Genomic DNA, 19,292 nt, shown 5'->3' with positions numbered 1-19,292 from the left:
TAAACAAACAGGCATGGTATCCTTATAATCCATATTCCCCTGTCAATTTCAAAACGTTGTTGAAAGTTATTTCAACAATGCAAATCACAAACTGCGTGTGCTGCCAAGGTGATGAAATCAGATTGCAAGGTGATTCCACATCATCTGACGCTTCCTCTCCTGAGATTAAAATTCTGGCATCCACGTTTCCCCTGCACGTGAGTCCGGTGCCAGGCTTTGGCGTGTTTTTCTGCCCGCCCCCGGAAAAGGGCATTTTCGGTTAGAAACAAGACTTTTGTTCGCACCCCCTGCAGGAGGGAACACTGCACTCACAAGACGAGTTTTGAGTGACGGCTGCCGGGGGCTTGGGGGTGGGGGGTGGCGGGGGGCCTAATCAAGTTTCTGCACACAAGAGGACGTGGGGGAAAGGGCTGCAACAAAGACCTAAATTTAGAGGATTAACGAAGGAAAGCCCCCTCACCCCCGCCGATGCCTACCAGCCCAGAACCGCTCGGAGAACGCTCTCCCCGCGTGCACGCTGCCAGCCGGGCTCGTCCGCTTCCCGCCCCAGCAAACCCGCCTCGGGGGTGGGGCGGGCGGCGGCGTACGAGCGCCGGGAATGAGGTGAGGCCTCCGGAAACAGAGGGAGAAATGCCGCCACGGCACTACCCTCTGGCTCGCCGACAATTACCGTCCGGTGGACCAGCCGGTCGCCGAGGTACGAGCCCGCGAAAGTCCGACTCGGCCCCGAAGCTAACGCGGAGCCGGCGCCGCGCGCGGCACTTAATCACGCCCTGCCGGGGGCGGGGCGTGCGACTGGCACTGCTCGCAGCCAATCCCATGGCGGCGCGTTTGTCTCCTCCCCCTCCTCTCCCGACCTCCATGCACCCCCCCCCACACACACACACACATACACACATACACACATACACACACCCCGAAAGCTTCCGCCGCCGGCACCGCGCCACGCTGAGGCTTCCCACCCCCACCCCCCCCCCGGCTGGCATTTGGCCTTGAGGAGGAGACGCGAACGGCGCTCAGCTGGCCCTGCTCGGTGCTGGCCACCTGGAGTGGGACGGGCGGGTGAGTGGACACGGACGGCCGCGTCACGGTCCGCGGCGGCCTCGGGCGGGAGGGAAGCTGCCCGCCGGCCCGCGTCCGCGGCGCCCGCTCCAGCCCCGGCTCCGGAGTGGCCCCCCGGGACCTCGTGGTGGCGCCCCGGGGCGGCGACGGGAAAGTGTGGCTTCGAGAAGGAAGGGGCGGGTTGAGCCCCCGGGCCCGGCTGGCGGGCAGGTAGCGGTGGGGGGTGGGGGCACCCCCTGACGCCCCCGAGCCCGCAGCCTGCAGGCTCCGCCGGGCAGGCTCATTGTTCGCCGCCTCCGGGAGGCGTGGCGAGGCGCCGCGCGAGCTTTTCGGCGGCGGGGTCGGGTGCGCGAGAACGGCGGGCAGGTTTCGCTTACCGACCCCCGCCGCCCTCCACCCCCTCTCCGGGCTTTGGGAAATCGGGAGATGCCGCGAAATCGGCACGGCAGGCTCTGGCAGGAGAATTTCGTGGGTGAGAAAACGGCGGCGCCACGGTCGCGGTGTTGACCCGCGTCAATCTGAGGGCTTGCCTCAGCTGCTGTTGTCCTCGGCTCGCAGCTCCCGGGGCCGGGGATGGCGCGGGCTCCAGTTTTTTTGTTTGTTTTTTGTTGTAAGGGGCAGAAGGAAGTTTTCCGGAAAACTGTGGGAGGGGGTTATAAGAAATCTCTCTGGAGGCCAACTCTTTCTTGAGCGTTTTTGGAGAGGGTGGGGAGAGGGAGGGGGAGAGAGAAAGAGGAGAGGGGAAAAAAAAGAAAAAGAAGAGATTTGAAATCACTGCTGTTTCCATGAGCCCTCACAGGTTTTTAACCTGATGGTATCTTTCCAGACAGTTTCCTTAGCAGGATTCTTGACCCAAGTATAAATTAACTGGGGACTGATACACTTTTTCCCTTTGATCTTCACCTTGGATGGGAAAGAGGAAGGGGAGGACAGAAGAAAACTGGAGAGGGGCTAAAGGAGTGCAGCAGGGAGGGCGCTTGCCTTGCTCGGGATCCACCCCGGTTCGATCCCCAGCATCCCATATGGTCCCCCGAACACCGGGTGTGGCCCAAACTCCCCCCCCCCCAAAAAAAAGGAAACTGAAGAAACCAGTGTTTAAAGAGATGGAAGTTAAATTCTCAGAAGACATCGTATTAGGGGCCGGCACAACAGTACAGTGGGTAAGGCGCTTGCTTTGCACTGGCCAACTGGGGTTCCATCTCTGGCACCCCATATCTTCCCATGAACCCGCCAGGAGTGATCCCTGAGCTCAGAGCCAGGAGTAAGCCTTAGCACCGTCAGGTGTGGCCCCCACCGCCCAGAAAAAAAATAAAAAGACTTTTAAACCTAATTATATCACAGGATCCTGACAGGTACCATATCCCTTGACCACTCTATGAGGTCAAGAAAAATATATACCTGGATATATACTTCCAGGTAGAGTATACCAAAAGGTGGAACTTGAACTCAGACCACTCTTCATGAGCAACATTAAATTGAATGCAAGAATCTTCCTCCTGGGAGGCCGCTGGCTGGTTCAACTTTGATATATATATATATATATATACATATATATATACACACACATATACATATACATATATTAGGTTATTAGCTATGTTGGAATTAGGAGTATTAAGACTCTTTGTCATATCAGTGTTGATTCATTTCATTGCTTCCTACAGAGCAAACATGAACGTTGGAGTTGCCCATAGTGAAGTGAATCCAAATACCCGGGTAATGAACAGTCGGGGTATGTGGCTGACATATGCTTTGGGAGTTGGCTTACTTCATATTGTCTTGCTAAGTATACCCTTCTTCAGTGTTCCTGTTGCTTGGACCTTAACAAATGTTATACATAATCTGGTAAGAATTTTGCCTTACTTACTTAATAGCTTATGGTTTAATGGTTGTCAGAGACTGGGAAAGAGAGGAATGGACAGTTAATCAGTACATTTCAGTTTCCGGGATGAAAAGAATTCTGGAGATTCATGGTGGTGATGAGAATGAATGACAGTTTTTTAAAACATCTTTATTGAGATAAAATTCACATAATGTAGATTTAACCATGTAAATCAATGTACAACTCAATGACTTTTGGTGTGACTGCCCTTCTTTTATAGATAATCCAAAGTAAAATGGTTTTTTCTGTCTCAAATGTCTCAAATATTGTGCCCTTTTTCTAAGTAACTTTTCTCCTATTGCTTTTATAGAATATAGAAAATAGTAGATCACTTTAGCAAAAATTATAAGATATTATAACGTAAGCTACTTTAATGGTTGATTAGCCAGAATGCTTCAGAAGAAGTACATTTTGTTGTTGCTGTTTAACTGGAGGCTAACAACCGTCTTTGGTTCCATCCTATAAGTGTTGATAAATTGTAGAAGTATACTTCCCTACATCATTATATAAAATTTTGAACTTAATTGTATCTCAGGTGATTCAGGACCTTATATACCTTAGCTTCTTCATTTTGACTCTTGCTGTCCTTTATTATACAGTAGCTCTATTAAATTTAAGAGGTTCTCTTAACTCTACTGATCTTACTATGCAGTCCAGGAAATTACCTGTTAAGATTCTATTAGTGACTTTTCTTGTCTTTTATAGTCTAATAGAGTAGAATGAAAGGGGGGGGAAATTTCAGTTAATTAAATTTATTATTGGGATTCATAGTAACTATATTTGTTTAAAGATTTAAAAAAAAAACCTTAGAGCATTAAGACAAAAAAAGAGGAATGTAATTTTTAATGGTATTTATTTTATACCTTCTAGAAAGTACTTAAAGTTGACTAGAGTTATATAAGAATGGTGAGTTAGAATAAAGCAAATGTCCCTTTTATCCACAAGTTTCTGTGATAGAGAAAGCATTTTGTAAAGTAGTGGATTCTTTGAAATAGTTGACACCTGTTAAATCCCTTTCAGTTGGCACTTTTTTAGCTTCCATGGGATCACTTTTTTCTAGATAACTTTTTCATTTCCTTTGGCACAGTTTTCTTTCATTGTCTCTATTAAAGATTTTTGTTTCCTAAAGTTCATTTCTTCATTCTTTCTGTGGCATGTGTTCTATCTAGATTATGTGCTCTATCCACACTGTCACTTTCTACCTCTACAATGATGATGCCCACATTACAGTACCAGAGCACTTTGCACCTTAAAACCTATAAGTATAAATTGGACTCTTCTAATTCCTGGTCTGTTCCTCCTCACCTACAATCTGATCCTCTGACTTTAACCCAGTTATTCCAGAGACACCATTGTCTGCGCAGAGTGTTTTACAGTAAAAGAGAATTCTAGTAATACCTCTAATATAATGGGTATTAGTCAGAATTGCCAATGCAAACTAGCATAGTTACTCTCATTTCAGAGTAACTTCTTTTCCTATGTAGTCACATGTCATATCCATGTAGTCAAAGCCCTGTTCTTGATACTGTTCACTATCATTTACCTTGCTCCCAATTAGCATTGCTATAAATGTACCTTTATTCTCTTCTCCACTCCCAACCAGAGGATTATTCCATCAAAGTATCTTCATATTATTCCTGGACTCTACCCTCCAACCCTACTTGGTAGACTGCTATTTTTTTTTTATTAAATTCATGTCTGCTCAAGTTACACTCTTCATCCTACAGTGCAGAGGCAAGAGGGGGATCCACTTCCAAACTATAATGATAATACACATCACCTTACTCTTTTTTTATTAATTGAATCGCTGTGAGATGCAGTTACAAAGCTGTTCATGATCAAGTTTAAGTCACACAATGTTTCAACACCCATCACAACACCAGTGCACATTACCTTACTTTTTATACTTTGGCTTAGACTTTCCCATTATTTTAATACCCCTGCTTCCTTTCCACTCTACATGGCCAACACCTATTGTCAGCAGAATCTTAGTCAAGTACTTCTCCAGGAAGTTACAAAATTCCCACACTACAGTCTTAATGTTTGTCGTGCTTTTTTTAGTTTTATCTATTTTATTTTGGTTTGGGGACCATACCCAGCAATGCTCAAGGATTACTCCTAGCTTTGCCCTCAGCAACTACTCCTGGTAGTGCTCAGGGGACCGTGTGCCATACCAGGAATCAAATCGATGTCAGCTATGTGCAAGGCAAGCACCCTCTCCATTATACTATCGCTGTGGCCCCCTTATCTTGTTTTTTAACGTCAGTATCGCTAAAGACCTATTTCAGTGCTCACTATTACAATACAACTCACAATCTGTATTGTAATTTCCCTTCTCCTATGGCTCGTATATTAAATATACTTTAGGATCATTCCCTGTATGTTGTCAAGTTATATGGCTGAGACTGAAGTAGATATATGTCCATCAACAAAGGACAGAAAAGTGACTACCTCTAGGGTAACAAACTTCTGAGTTAGTAATTCACCACACTAAAAATTTAACTAGCCAGCCATAGATGTAGCAATTATATGACTCCAGAATTTAGTTTCTTTTGAAGGTAATCTACAGTAAACCAATTAAGTGTGAAGTAGACACTAAACACATTTAAATTTTTTTCCTCTTGGGCCACATTGGGGGATGCAGTACAAGCTCAAACCCAGGGCTCCCATATGCAAAGCATGCATTCTTCCCATCATCCCATTCTTGATACTGAACAATTTTAAATATGGAAAAATAAACCTAATTTTCTGTGATAGAAAAAATACTGTTTCTGCCTTTCCAATCTAGATACTTGGAATCTACAGTGTTTGTTTTTATTTATGCTAGTTTACTCAAATACTAATACTAAACAAAAGTCTTAATCTAGTTTTTAAACTTAATTAAAATTCTTTTTATTTTGATCAAGTAAATATTTACTAAGGGCCAACCATGAGGAATACTATCTCTAGTCCTTTTTTTGTTTGTTTTGTTTTGGAAGTGCTGGAGATGCTCAGGAGACCATGTGATGAAGGCTGTAATCTGGTAAACTGAATGCAAAGCATGTGCTAAGCCCATTAAACACTCTAGCCCATTATTCTTTTTTCATTGAAAATAAATAACTCTAAACATAACACTATGTATTTAGAGGAAGTAGCAAGAGGATTATCAGATTGTAGCTCATAAATTATCTAATTTTAGACATACATATACTCTTGAGAATTTGAAAACATACAATTTCTATCTCATGTCTCCTTAAGAGCTATATAAAATGTTTCCTTGTGTTACAGAATAAAAACTCCTTGGCTCAACTTTATCTTGTCTTAATTATTGTTAAATAATACTTGCTGTGTACTAGCCCTCATCCTGAGACATTAAAGCTAATGGGAAAACATGCAAACAATGCCCCACACAATATATTGTGCTGTACTAAAACTATTTTCAATAAGATTTTATACAAGCATATGGACAGTTAATTACTATTAATGAAGAACTGTCAAAAATCAGGTAGTTCACAAGGTACAGGGTAGCATCAAGGTTTTTGCCAGAGCAGTGAACCTTTCCACATTTCCTGAGTAATCCAATTGTACCTTTGAAAAGTTTCTGCCCTACATTCTAATTCTGACTTTTAAAAAAATCCATTCATAGGGGCTGGAGCAATAGCACAGCGGGTAGGGCGTTTGCCTTGCACGCGGCCGACCCGGGTTCGATTCCCAGCATCCCATATGGTCCCCCGAGCACCGCCAGGAGTAATTCCTGAGTGCATGAGCCAGGAGTAACCCCTGTGCATTGCCGGGTAAAAAATCCATTCATAGAAGATTGAACTCTTTAAAGGCGGGACATAGCTTGTCAATTTTATATATGCATACATTTCCTGTGTTTCTTCTGTATATGTCACTTATTAAACATCACTGTCACGGTCATCCCGATGCTCATCGATTTGTTCGAGCACGCACCAATAACGTCTCTCATTGAGAGACTTATTGTTACTGTCTTTGGCATATCCAATACGCCACGGGTAGCTTGCCAGGTTCTGCCGTGTGGGCTCGATACTCTCGGTAGTTTGCTGGGCTCTCTGAGAGGGGTAGAGTAATCGAACATGGGTTGGCCGCTTGAAAGGCAAATGCCCTACCGCTGTGCTATCGCTCCAGCCCATTAAACATCTGTTGATTTAAATTTAGCTGAACATAAATCCACTCCTCTATAGTTTAGGTGTCATTGCAGCTCAACTTTTAAATAACCTAATGGATTAACTTAAGAAGTAGTCAGCTTTCAAAAGAACTTTTAAACGTTCATAGTAATAAAATATTTTAAGCCATTAGTTTTTGCTTTTCATTGGTTTATTCAAATTGAAGTAAGAAATATGGTATCTCATAATTTCTAGTGAGAAAAACTTTCATGATAATATGTAAGACTTTATTCTTTTACCAATACCTCAACAATGATTCTGCCATTAAGTATCACTTGTGGATCTGAGTGAACACATAATTGCAGGGAGCCTACTATACATTGTTTTTTCCTCATAACCATAAAATCAAATGTTTAAATATGTTACTAAACAAAATGCTTTTAATGATTTGTTTAGGTTTTAAAAAAATTACTTGAAAAGAAATCCTGTTAAAGACACAATGGTGATTTTTAAAGCAAATTGAATTGAACACTGTCTTCTATATCAGATTGCTTTTATTACTTTGAAAGACAATTTTGTGGCAAAGACAGTCCTAGTATTTTCAAAACCATTTTATATGACATTTATCAACTTGCATATTTTTTATAATTTTATAAGTATTATATTTACTAATTTAAAACTGAAGAAAACACATTGGGGAAAGGTAATTCTCCTGCATAATAAAATGTTTAAAAACTTAAATGTAAAAGTACACTGATATTATTTATTTTCAACTTAATAAGAGGCAAAAACAGGTAACCTTGATCTTACAGTGGTTTTCATTAAATAATACTTGAATACCCCCAGAACTCTGATTTGACTATAAAAACTGACCACAGCATTTCTCAATATGTAAGCTTAAAACTTGAACTATTAAGTGAAATCACACTAGGTCATGGTCTGAAATGATTTTAATACTGAAAAATGCTAATTTTGAGTTAGTATTGATTATATCCCTCTTCATTTTCCAGGGCATGTATGTATTTTTGCATGCAGTAAAAGGGACACCTTTTGAAACTCCTGATCAAGGTAAAGCAAGGCTCCTAACTCACTGGGAACAGCTGGACTATGGAGTACAGTTTACATCTTCACGGAAGTTTTTCACAATTTCTCCAATAATACTGTAAGTGATGGAAATTTTTAGATAGAAGATTGGTTTGAGCAATTCGAGTGAATTTTATTAGAGCAGATTTTAATTAAAAACAGTATTTCATTGAAAACCTCAATAATAGCCTATCTCAGAAAAAGTATAAAATAGAAGCAAGTTTTTAACAAAATAAATGGCAATACATCAGTTTTTACTTTGGCCAATACATATACCAACAGCAGTACCATAAGGCATGCCTAGATATTCTAGGATGTATAAGTTAATTATATTATAGTTCTTGATCTTTGGTTTCTTACAGAAAACTAAAAACATAATTGTATTCCATTTGCCATTATCTGATCAATCTTCCTAAGCCCTCTTTACAGGATTTGGATGGTTCAGAAATGCTACATGACCACATACCTCATTTAGGTGTCCAAACACCTAAAATCCTAGCCAATTAAACTTAAGCTGACATGAGGAATGAATGAAGTAGCTATGTGTAAAGCATCTTACCTTGTATTTGGTATCTAATTTCTTCCTAATACCTGATATTTGTTGCCCTCCACAATAGGAGTCCTACCTTGTTTTTTCTTAAGAAATTTTTTGATTGGGAGGAGGAAGGTCTGGGCCATGTGTGATATGCTCAGGGGCTACTCCTGTTTCTGTGCTCAGAGTTCCACTTCTGGTGGTAGTCAGTGCACCATGTGCAGTGCCAAGAGTTAGTGGCATATAAAACAAGCATCACCTGTACTATCTCTCTGGGCCCTGAATTCCTTTGTGACTTGGGTTTTTTCCCAGTGATTCTTAACCAACTGGGTTGCTGCATCTAGCAGTGGTGCTGGGCATGCAATGTAGTGCTAAGGATCAGCCACATGCAAGGAATGCACCTTAACCCCTATACTATCTCCCCAATCCCCATATGAATATTTTGTCCTCATCCAGTTCCAACCTGATTAAGCTCATAGCATTTCTTGAATAATTCATATTTCTGTGCTTTTTGTCCAAACTGTTTTCTATCTGAAATGCCTTCTCTATTCTTACCTTCTTGCCAGATTTAAATTCTGCCTCCTCAATAAGATGTTTAGCACCCATGTTTCAGTAATTTTGCTTTGAATTCCCATAAGTAATTGTTGTAGGTCCTTCATTTTTGCCACTTTTTAAAATATCTGTGTTGTTAAGGTGTTTCATTTCTGCAAAGAATTCATAAGTGGAATGCTTTGAGTTCCACACTCAGTAAAGTTCCTTGCATACGAAAGATATTTTATATATGTGTAGAGCTTAGATTTCATAAATATATCCAGGATAGAATCAGTGCAGTATAGACTAGCTGAAAAGACACTTGGAAGCATTAGAATTCTTTAAACTGGAGCTATGGAAGGTATGTTTAGGATAGATATTCAGATAGAGAAAGGTATTTTCAAGTAAAAAATAAAATTGTGGAATTTAAAATTATGTTTATAGTAATTTGAAAAAATTAAGTGATCTAGCTCCATATAAAAAATTGATGTCAAAGTAATTATTTGTATGGTCTAACAAGAGTGTAACAAGAATAGTAATATTCAAAGACTTCTAAATTTAGCTTTTAGGTCCTATTTTCTAAATATGTTACCCTACTTTCAGTTTCATCATCAATAAAATATTAAGGATTTCATTGCATACCTCTTAAATCTTTTTTTTTTTTTTTTGCCACATCCACTGTTACTTAGAGCTTACTCCTGGCTCTGCTCAGGGACCACTCCCAGCAGGACTCAGGGGAGCATTTGTGGTGCTGGGATTGAACCCAAGTCAGCTGCATAGAAGGCAGACACCTTACCCACTGTACTCTCTCTCCACCCCCAACATAAACTGTGAATTTTCAGCAATAATAGACACAAAAAAGACCAACTAAGATGTACTTGTATACTATATTCATTTTAATAAAAATACTATTCTGACCCATAGGGTTTCTAATATTCTGTGATTAAGTTCCTTATATAGCTGAAGACATAGCAGTAAAGCTATCTATATAACATAGATACTTTCCAGTGCTTTCACATTTTCTAACTTGAATATTTGTCAGGCAGGTTGGGCATGCAGTGTTATCCTAGATTTTTAAATAAAGAAACAGACTCAGGCTGGGGCCAGAGCAGTAGTACCCAAGTTTGATCCTGGCATTCTATAAGGTCCCAGAGCACCACAAAGAGTAAGCCCTAAACATCACACATTTGCCCCCTCTGCCCCAAAAATAGAAAAAGAAAGAGACCCAAGTAATTTTCTGTGGTCAAGGTCTTACAGCTAATCAGAGTCAAGGTACCAGATTATGCCTTAGACTTCTAGCTTTGTGCAAATAATTTCTGCCACACTCTTTCCTATCTGGTCTTGCATCCCCTTTGAGGTTTAGTTAAGTTTTTATTAGTCAAGTAATTTTGATATTAATTGGTTTTCATTAATTGGTTTTTCATTAAAAAGGTGTTAGGATATGATAAGGAGCAGCCATTCCAAGGAAATTGTTGCTTTCAACACATAAAATCATCTATAATTTATCTATAAATCAGTAATGGTGATAGGAAATGAGATGAGCATCTTATTTTGTATATTGGAGGAAATATAAAACCAGTTCAAGTATGTAAAAGTAGGAAGAAAATATTTGTAGGTTAGGAAAATGATTTTCTAAATAAAGTATTTTCTGATTAGTATATAAAATAGGTGAAGTAATAGATTATAGAACTCAGTCAAGCTGGTTTTAAAATTGTTTGTATACAACTCTTTCTGATGCTTTAGACATACTTGAAAATAGTTGTTCTAACCCTATTACACGAAATATGTACCTCCTATATTAGAAACTGATGACAGTAGTTTAGGAAAGAACATTGGAATATTTTTCTAAGTATAGATATTAGAATATCATAAAACTTTAAGAGTAGTATTAGATAAACATCCATATACAAATTAAATTTCTTAGTGATAATCAAGATATATAAATTATTCTTAACATTTATATCAAAATGTCTTTTAGTAGTCAGATGATGTGTCTATACCCTTATGTACTTTTGAGTAAAGCTAGGTTTTCCGTGGCTAATGATCTTAATTGCTTAGGTTTGTTAAAACAAATTCTCGGGTGTTGTGTATTTTTGAATTTGCATTTATATTCAGTTAGGAGCAAAACTGCTGGAATTCTACATGGCTTTCCAGTTAAACTGGTTATAAATTTGTTAAACTACAATATGGAAATAACATCAAAAGGTGATCAAGCATTTGGTTTGGTTTTATTTTCAGAGACACTAAATTGTTCTAATGTACTAAAACTCATTTTTTAATAGCTTCATATCAATAATTCATAACATTTTGGTGGGCTAAAAACTTGAATATTTTGAATCTGGATTTTCTTTTCAAAAACATACAAATACAAAAACTACAATTAATTTCAAGACCCTTTTCTATAAAAAATGCTAAATAGAAAAAAAGTTTTATTAAATTTGCCGTATTTGAAAAGTAAAAAACGTGCAATATTCATCCATAAGCAAAAAAAAGAAAATTTTATTTTTGGGTCACCCACAGCTGTGCTTAGAACTTCCTTCAGGCTTTGTGCTCAAGGATGATTCCTTGCAGAGCTCAGGAGCCTGTATACAATGCCAGGGATCAAACCCATGTCATTGTGTGCAAGGTAGACCCTTACCTGTGTTAGTATCTCTCTGGCCCCTAAACAAATTGTTTAGTTCCCAAACTAAATTAGGTCCCTCAAAATAGAACTTTTCCTCTTGTTTTAAGTGCTCGAAAATGGTTCTTCTTTTAAGTATTTGTTGTAGTGCTTTTTTTCTTTTAACAAAATTCTGAGTAATTACATTCATTTTCAGATATTATATTCACTTTTATTTCTACAGATATTTTCTGGCAAGCTTCTATACGAAATATGATTCAACTCACTTCATCCTAAATACTGCTTCTCTCCTGAGTGTGCTAATTCCCAAAATGCCACAGCTACATGGCGTTCGGATCTTTGGAATTAATAAGTATTGAAATGTTCTGAAACGGAACAAAAATTGTTTTTTTCAGCTACTGTTTCCTATAAGGAAAGGTAGTTAGTAAACGGCACTCTTTCTCTGATAATGTGAAAATAAGAGGTATTTACATTAGAGGGCCAGTTGCTGGTTCTTCATTTGCTGTTTGAAGTACAGATTTGTACTAAAGGGTACCTCTGTTTAATGCATCTGTTCTATTTCTGAAGAGAGGTTTTGTGTAGGTAAGCTGGGCAGGCCCAGCTTATAAATTAAAGGAGTTCAACGAAATGAGAGGTTTAAAAGAAACCAGGACTAGCTTAGTTCATGAGGAATGGCTATTATGTTAGGAGAAGAAAATTTCTAATTAGTCATGGTCCATTTAAGCAGATATGTAAACCAGAATCATCTTTATACAAAGTTTATTATAGATTTTTTTAATTGCTATGTATATTCTGTGTTTAGACCTAAGGACATATCACATCTTGTTTGTACAAGTCAGTTTTGTACTTTATGAATATACTTTTTTTACATTTTTGGTTTTGCTGGCTCAACATTGTGTGTTGATCGATGAGGTCATTTTTACATTTATTAAGTTACTGAGTTGGTGAATGTCCACCTTCATGTCTGATAATTGATAAAAGATAGGCATATTACAAATAGCCTATTATCAGCCTTCTCATTTTGAATCAATAAGGGGTTCTGCTGCCATTCCAGATGCACAAAGTTAATTCAGAACACTGATTTCAAACCACTTATGTACAGGATAATTTAAATTTCTGTTTATTTGGTTAAGCCATCTATTTGTTAAAATCTATGATTCCTTAGAGAAGGTAATATAAAATGAATTCTATTATAGACAACCTATGGTTGGCAGAAACTACTTTCTCAGCAATAATATCACAGTAAACTATAGCAGGTTTTCACTAAACATATCAGCATCTTAGCTCTTGCTTTCACCCTGACATTCTGCCCATTAACATTTGACTTTCATTAAGTCTTAGTTTAAATAATCCAAAATGGCAACCTTTTCCAAAGCAGCACATACTGAATTCTTATGACTTGGGAAAGCTTCTTATCATTGCTCATATTAATTACCAAAAAACAATACGTACTTTCAGAACTAATACATGTCAAAAACAAGTTCTGATGTGGAATGAAACTTAAAAATAGAACAACTCTTAAAATATATATAATTGAGTGCAAAGAGATAGGCCAACTTAAAAATCAATTTGTTTCAATAAACTAACTTTTGGGGGAAGTGGTGTTGATCATTGTTTTGTATTTCAAAAGTACTACAATTAGAAATCAGTTATATGATAATGCCTTTGTATGTTTATCTTTTTCCCGTGTATTTTTAGTACAATAAAACTTTTCCTTGATGTAAGATAAGATTCTTGCAAAAGTCTTTTGGGTTCATTCATCAAAGCGACACTTAAATTTTCTAAGTTTATTTTTTAAAAGCTGAATGTATAAAATTAAAAATATTCCTTATTTTTCTTCTTTTAATGTTATCTCAAAAGGCTTTTTTTAAATTTTGAGGTAGAAATCTATCTTTGGTACAGGCCTACTTTCATCCTTCTATGCCTTAAAAGTATTTTATCAGTAGATAGTCGAAGGACTATTCTATTGCAGGTATTGTGTTAGAGATTATGGATACAATTTGCAAAGAAAATAAAACAGTCTTTATTTGCTTGGAAAACAATGAGCAAATAAACGTGTTATTTACTATAGAGAGAGATGCCATGTTAAAAAAGAAAAGTGGACACAATTTTTACATTTGGACACAGATTTTTGTGAATGTAAAGTACAAGAAACATAAAGATGTATGGAAAGAGGCTTTCCAGGAAGGGTAATGAGGAGTGAGGTCTGTGCTTAAGTATAAACAAGATAGCAAGTGTCACAGAAGGAAAAGGAGAATGGTTGTAAATGAGGTCAGAGAAAAAGGTGGAGACAAATTCATATAAACATTTAGAGGCCAAGATAATGAGCAGATTTTATTCTAAGCTTGACAAAGCCATCAAAGAGCTTTACACAGAAGATGAAAGAAATCTTGGTGTTTTCTAAAGGTTACTCACTAACCTTGAGAATAAAGACCAAGGGAATAGATAGCAGAAAGAAGAGTTGGGACGCGAGTATACTAGTAGGTCATTTATTCCACTCTGTTGAGTCATTTGTTCAAAGCTAATAAATAGCTAATGCTTATCATTAATTAACCTATATAAGTGACTCAACTTATAGTTCTAAATTTCAAGTTTTACATAATTTGACATTTAGCCAAAAGTCAAGTTTATCATAGCATTTTTCACTGTAAATGCATAATCTAAAAAGTTATGTTGATTTAAAAATTCTCAAGTATAAAAACTATATTAAGAAATAGATTACAGGGGCCGGAGCGATAGCACAGCGGGTAGGGCGTTTGCCTTGCACGTGGCCGACCCAGGTTCGATCCCCGGCATCCCATATGGTCCCCCAAGCACTGCCAGGAGCAATTCCTGAGTGCAAAGCCAGGAGTAACCCCTGAGCATCGCTGGGTGTGACCCAAAAAGCAAAAAAAAAAAAAAAGAAGAAAAGAAAAGAAATAGATTACAGAATAAGCTTTTAAACTATAAAAATGAAAAAATCAACTATTTTTAAACTATGACAGTAATTTTATAGTGTTTTAAATTTCTGAATTTCTAGTTATGTAGCTGCAAATTGTTACTGACAATACTTTTTTTTAAAAAAAAAGTTAAGTGTCCCTGGGGTTAAATCCTGAACTTTACATATTAAGGAAAATGCTCAACTGATAAGCTACATCCCCACCAGAAATTTCAGTGTTTTCAAGAATCTGTATTGTTTTAATTGATAATTAATCTCAATTTTTTGGTTTGGGGGCCATACCTGGCTGTACTCAGGGCTTACTCCTGGCACTGAACTCAGGGATCCCTTCTGGCAGGGCTCAGGGGACGCTCATATGGGATGTCAGGGATTAAACCCAGGTCAACCATGTACAAGACTAGCAATCTATCCCCCATACTATCTCTCGAACCCCATAATTTCATAATCTCTTAATGGGAACAGAGGTTTAAGATTTATCATCAACTGCTCAGGAAAATACAGTATGCGATACAGTATCTGAATCAAAATACAGTGATGCTTGTTTGAAATATTTGAAATTTTAAATCATATGCTTCTATTATACACTTGACAATTATAGGGAATATATGGGAGCAACAGAGAGACTTTCCCTCCCCTGTCCAACACGTATAGACCCCACACATTTGAAAATTAAGACCATCAGAGTGTGGCAGTCCCTCAAATAATTATATGATCCAGTAACTTTCCTTCTGAGCATATATCCAAAGGAAGTGAAAGCACCCATACCATATCAGTATTCTTCACATACAGAAGCAACCCAAGTGTTTTTTGACAGATGAAGAAATAAACAGTGTCATGTGCACATAGAAGGGAATAATCAGCTTGGGGGTGGAGGGAGCAGCAGAGGGAATTCAGGCAATATTTATGGTTCTCAGGAGCTGCTTCTGGCTCTACTCGGGTCATTCCTGGTGACGCTTGGGAGATTGTATGTGGTGCTGGCAAGGCAAGCTAAGTACTGTCTCTCCAGACCAGAAATATTCAGCTTTATTGTTTGGGGGGCTTGTTGTTGTTCTGGGTTTGTTTGTTTTTAATGTGTCAGGGACTTCACTACATTTGAACCCAGGACTTCACATATGTGAGGCAAATACATGTTCTACCTCTGAGCCATCTCCCTATCCCTGAAATATTCCACCTTTAAAAGGTAGAAATTCTGAAATATGCTGCAACAAGAGATAAACCATAAAGATAAATTCTAAGAGGAAAATGCCTGTCTATTTTTAAAATAGAACATTAAAAATCAAAAGTTTAAAGGCAAATATATGATCCCACTTATGGATCTAGATTAGTGAGTCATAAGAACAATGATAGTTGTAAGGAGTTGGAGGGAAAATGAAATAGTTAAGGTTTAATGACAAGGTTCCAACTGAAGATGAAAACATTTTAGAAATGGCTTGTACAATATAAACTTGATATTGTTATAAAATGTAAACTTGTACAATATAAAACATGTCAGCAAAGAAATGAACAGCAAAGGAGAAATGTAATATACAAAGCACAATTCAGCTTATAAGAAATAAGACAGGTAAGTGTAAAGTAATGCAGTAGGCAGAAACTATCCAATAAAAGCACTAAACTCTTATTGCTTCCAATCCTTATCTGCTCATCTTCTAATCATAATATTGATCTGGCATGACATTTGCTATAACTTGGTAAAAGGAGAAGGTCAGGACCAATAAGTTCAACTATCCTAACTCCTTCATCATGGCATTTCTCATCATGAACACATTAATATTATGACTTTACATGCACTTTCTTAGGCAATAGCGTGTGGCTCAGCACCCTAGAGTCTAGATACTTTGGTAAACCAATTTCAGACGTATAAAATCATCAGAGGTTGTAACCCAGGAATCACACTGAAGCCCAGGTATGCTGTAGAGGTATCTCTGGCAAGTTATATTCCCGTAAGTAACTATCATTTCTCAATATCTACTTTCCACGAAACTTGGTTCTTAAGGATAGCAAATGAATCTTACCTTTCATCCCTAACCAAGAGTAAAGTTTCTAACATAGGTGACACAAAATAGGTAAGAATAAAAATCAGGTGAGAGATAATTAGGGAACAAGAATTATTAAGGTTCTTCTAGATAGAATTTAAAGTTTACAAATTTAGCAAAGTTAAGGAAAATAGATAAAATAAGCATGTTGTGTTGGAATTTTCAAATCAAAGTGAAGAAATAAACCATTTTTGTTGAGAGTACCCATTAGTGGTACCACCACCCAAGAATATGGTTTGCATGAAATCCTAAACAACCCCCAGAGAGGATACACACCTTTCCCCCAATAACATTAGTCTCTTGTAGCACAATGAAGAATGGGAAGACTATACCTTCACTTGCCAAATGTACAGAATCACTGAAAATTCCATTTCTATTTAAGCACCAGGTGGGGTAGGGGTGGGGGTCCCTTTCTCGTGTCCTAGAGTTGCAGCTTCACATACTGCAGCATGGCTACAACAGTCTAGAAAATTTACCTGCACAAGGATGCTACCAATGGTGCCAGCATACACTACCAGGGCAACAACAGCATGGGAGGGCATTGGCACACAACTGCTAAACAATTTAAATCATAAGAAAATGCCATCTGGGGAAAGGTTTATGTTCAGACTAGAATCCAATAGATAATAAAGACCACCCATCACATGCAATTAGAATTGACTAATTTCCTAACTTTCAGGTCTAAAATTATTCCTTTCATTCCCTCTTTTGAGTAAATGATGCATCCCAGTAGGGAAAGGAGTTGTTTTTATCTTCTAATGGTTCATAAAATAGGACCCAGAGCCAAATGGAGCCATTCTAAGTCCAGTTCTACATAAATGTGTCACCTGCAAATTAACTGGTAAAATGAAGACATCAAAAATTTCATAGTATTGCTGGGACGATGAAACCCAATAACTGGCTGGCATGGAATATCCCTTTATTGTTAATTATGGTTATTGTTGTTACACAAATGACACATTTGTAAAACAATTTCCAAAAAAAAAAAAAGTGCAAGGGAAGGGGCGTTAGGGAGATAGCTATAGTGGCAGGGTACAGGCTTAGCATGTACCCTACCCCAGCACCTCCTGGTGTGGCCCTGGTGGCTCAAGCAAGAAACTTTAAGACCCTTCTCTGACAGCCTAATAAGCATTCCTGCCACATCACAGGGAGTGGCCCTAGACTCCTCCCATCCCCTTCCCATCACCACTGCAGGTGACCAGTACTATCCAGAAAAAATATTGAGCCCAAACCCAACGATCATTGTCACAGTGGTCCCTTTTCTATCCTAGTGCTCTCTTCACACCACCCTTATGGCATAGTTCCAACCATGCACTATTCCTCCTGGCCCTCATTTCTACTGTCTCATACTATGTGTTTTATATATTCAAATGAGTTCAATCATTCTATGTCTATTCCTCTCTCTCTGGCTCATTTCACTTAGCATATACTCTATGTGTCCATTTACTTATGCGCAAATTTCATGGCTTTATTTTTCCTGGTTGCTGCGTAGATCACACTGGACAAGAACTGAGTGCTGAAAGTAGATAAAGGGACAAACATGATAACCTTTAGTACCTGTATTGCAAGCCATAATGCCCAAAAGGGAAAAAGAGAGAGCAAGAGAGAAAAAGAAGAAAAGTACCTGCCACAGAGGCAGGTGGGGAGGGGGGCAAGAGAGAAACTGAGGATATTGGTGGTGGTAAATGTAGACTGGTGAAAGACTACTGACAAAACATTGAAACGCAATCATGAACAACTTTGAAATTATCTCACAATGATTAAATTAAAAAATAGAGCTCAAATCTCAACATTCTGGTAATTATGAATTATGTCTGCCATTATATTACAACTATGACTTCCCGTGACTCATTCATCTTGTACACCAGGAGCTTCCCGCCTACTAGGCACAGACTGAGACTCAATAAAAATTTAAAATCGAGCAGGGAACAAGAAAAAATTGCCTGGAAAAAACGAATTCCAAGAACGTCAATAAGCATCGACAACAATTTTAAAAAGATGGAAAGGGAAAAGGCACGCTGTGCCAAAGGTTGCCCACAGAACAAGCAAAGTTCCGTGCGCCGCGTATGGGATGTCCCTACCAGCTCCTAAAGTACGTGGGAACGAGACCCAAGGAGCCCAAACCCTGCACAGGTCCAGGGGTGGGGGGTGGAGGGGGGTAACGGGGGGTGGGGGGTGGGGGCTGGGGCGTCCTGGTTTCCACTGTGAAAGCCCTAAGTATCTCAGGTCAAATCCGGCGATCGTTCTTTTCAAACTGGATGACAAATAATCTACCCTACTTCCTCACAGTAGCGTCCAACGTCTAGACACGGGCGAGAAACTTTTTGTTTATTTTTTACTTTTCATAGAGCGTTACTGTTTCCACCTTAAAGCTCTGTAGTCAGATAAACGCATTCGGCCGCGGGGGCATCCATCCCTAGCCACGTGCCCGAGTCTCAGTCTCGTTACTTACAAGTCTGGAGGAAAACTGCAGGCGCGCAACCGGGTCCGCAGCCAAGACTACGC

At 38.7% G+C, this 19,292-nt stretch overlaps 2 protein-coding genes across 5 annotated transcripts in view; one reads left to right on the top strand and one right to left on the bottom strand.

The window, feature by feature from the left end:
• PMS1 (PMS1 homolog 1, mismatch repair system component) overlaps positions 1 to 19,289 on the bottom strand; it is a 102,408-nt gene extending 83,119 nt beyond the window's left edge. The window contains exon 1 of one of the 2 annotated variants that reach the window (XM_055122602.1): positions 19,240 to 19,289. The gene's annotated coding sequence lies outside the window, so the exon portion shown is untranslated. Of the gene's footprint in view, positions 1 to 476; positions 719 to 19,239 lie in introns of those variants that run through there. The other variant, XM_004601389.2, reaches the window with a different exon arrangement.
• Positions 923 to 13,535, top strand: ORMDL1 (ORMDL sphingolipid biosynthesis regulator 1). 3 transcript variants are annotated; one of them, XM_055122603.1, is made up of 4 exons: positions 923 to 1,062; positions 2,727 to 2,907; positions 8,061 to 8,212; positions 12,040 to 13,535. In XM_055122603.1, exons 2-4 carry the CDS (start codon positions 2,734 to 2,736, stop codon positions 12,173 to 12,175), a joined length of 462 nt encoding a protein of 153 aa, XP_054978578.1. In that variant the 5' UTR covers positions 923 to 1,062; positions 2,727 to 2,733; the 3' UTR covers positions 12,176 to 13,535. The 3 variants fall into 3 exon arrangements, with proteins under 3 accessions (XP_054978578.1, XP_054978579.1, XP_054978580.1); XM_055122604.1 differs by lacking the exon at positions 923 to 1,062 and adding an exon at positions 1,090 to 1,534; XM_055122605.1 differs by lacking the exon at positions 923 to 1,062 and adding an exon at positions 2,104 to 2,222.
• Positions 19,290 to 19,292: the final 3 nt, after the last annotated feature.

Source organism: Sorex araneus, chromosome X (assembly GCF_027595985.1).
Source record: "Sorex araneus isolate mSorAra2 chromosome X, mSorAra2.pri, whole genome shotgun sequence".
Lineage (NCBI taxonomy): Eukaryota > Metazoa > Chordata > Mammalia > Eulipotyphla > Soricidae > Sorex > Sorex araneus.
This window is presented reverse-complemented; position numbering and strand designations above follow the sequence as displayed.

Excerpts from the sequence above, each read along its gene's own strand:
- ORMDL1 (XM_055122603.1), top strand. The coding sequence starts at position 2,734 with ATGAACGTTGGAGTTGCCCATAGTGAAGTGAATCCAAATACCCGGGTA. Across the intron at positions 2,908-8,060 it reads CAAATGTTATACATAATCTG|GGCATGTATGTATTTTTGCA; the intron begins GTAAGAATTTTG and ends TTCATTTTCCAG. Across the intron at positions 8,213-12,039 it reads ACAATTTCTCCAATAATACT|ATATTTTCTGGCAAGCTTCT; the intron begins GTAAGTGATGGA and ends TTATTTCTACAG.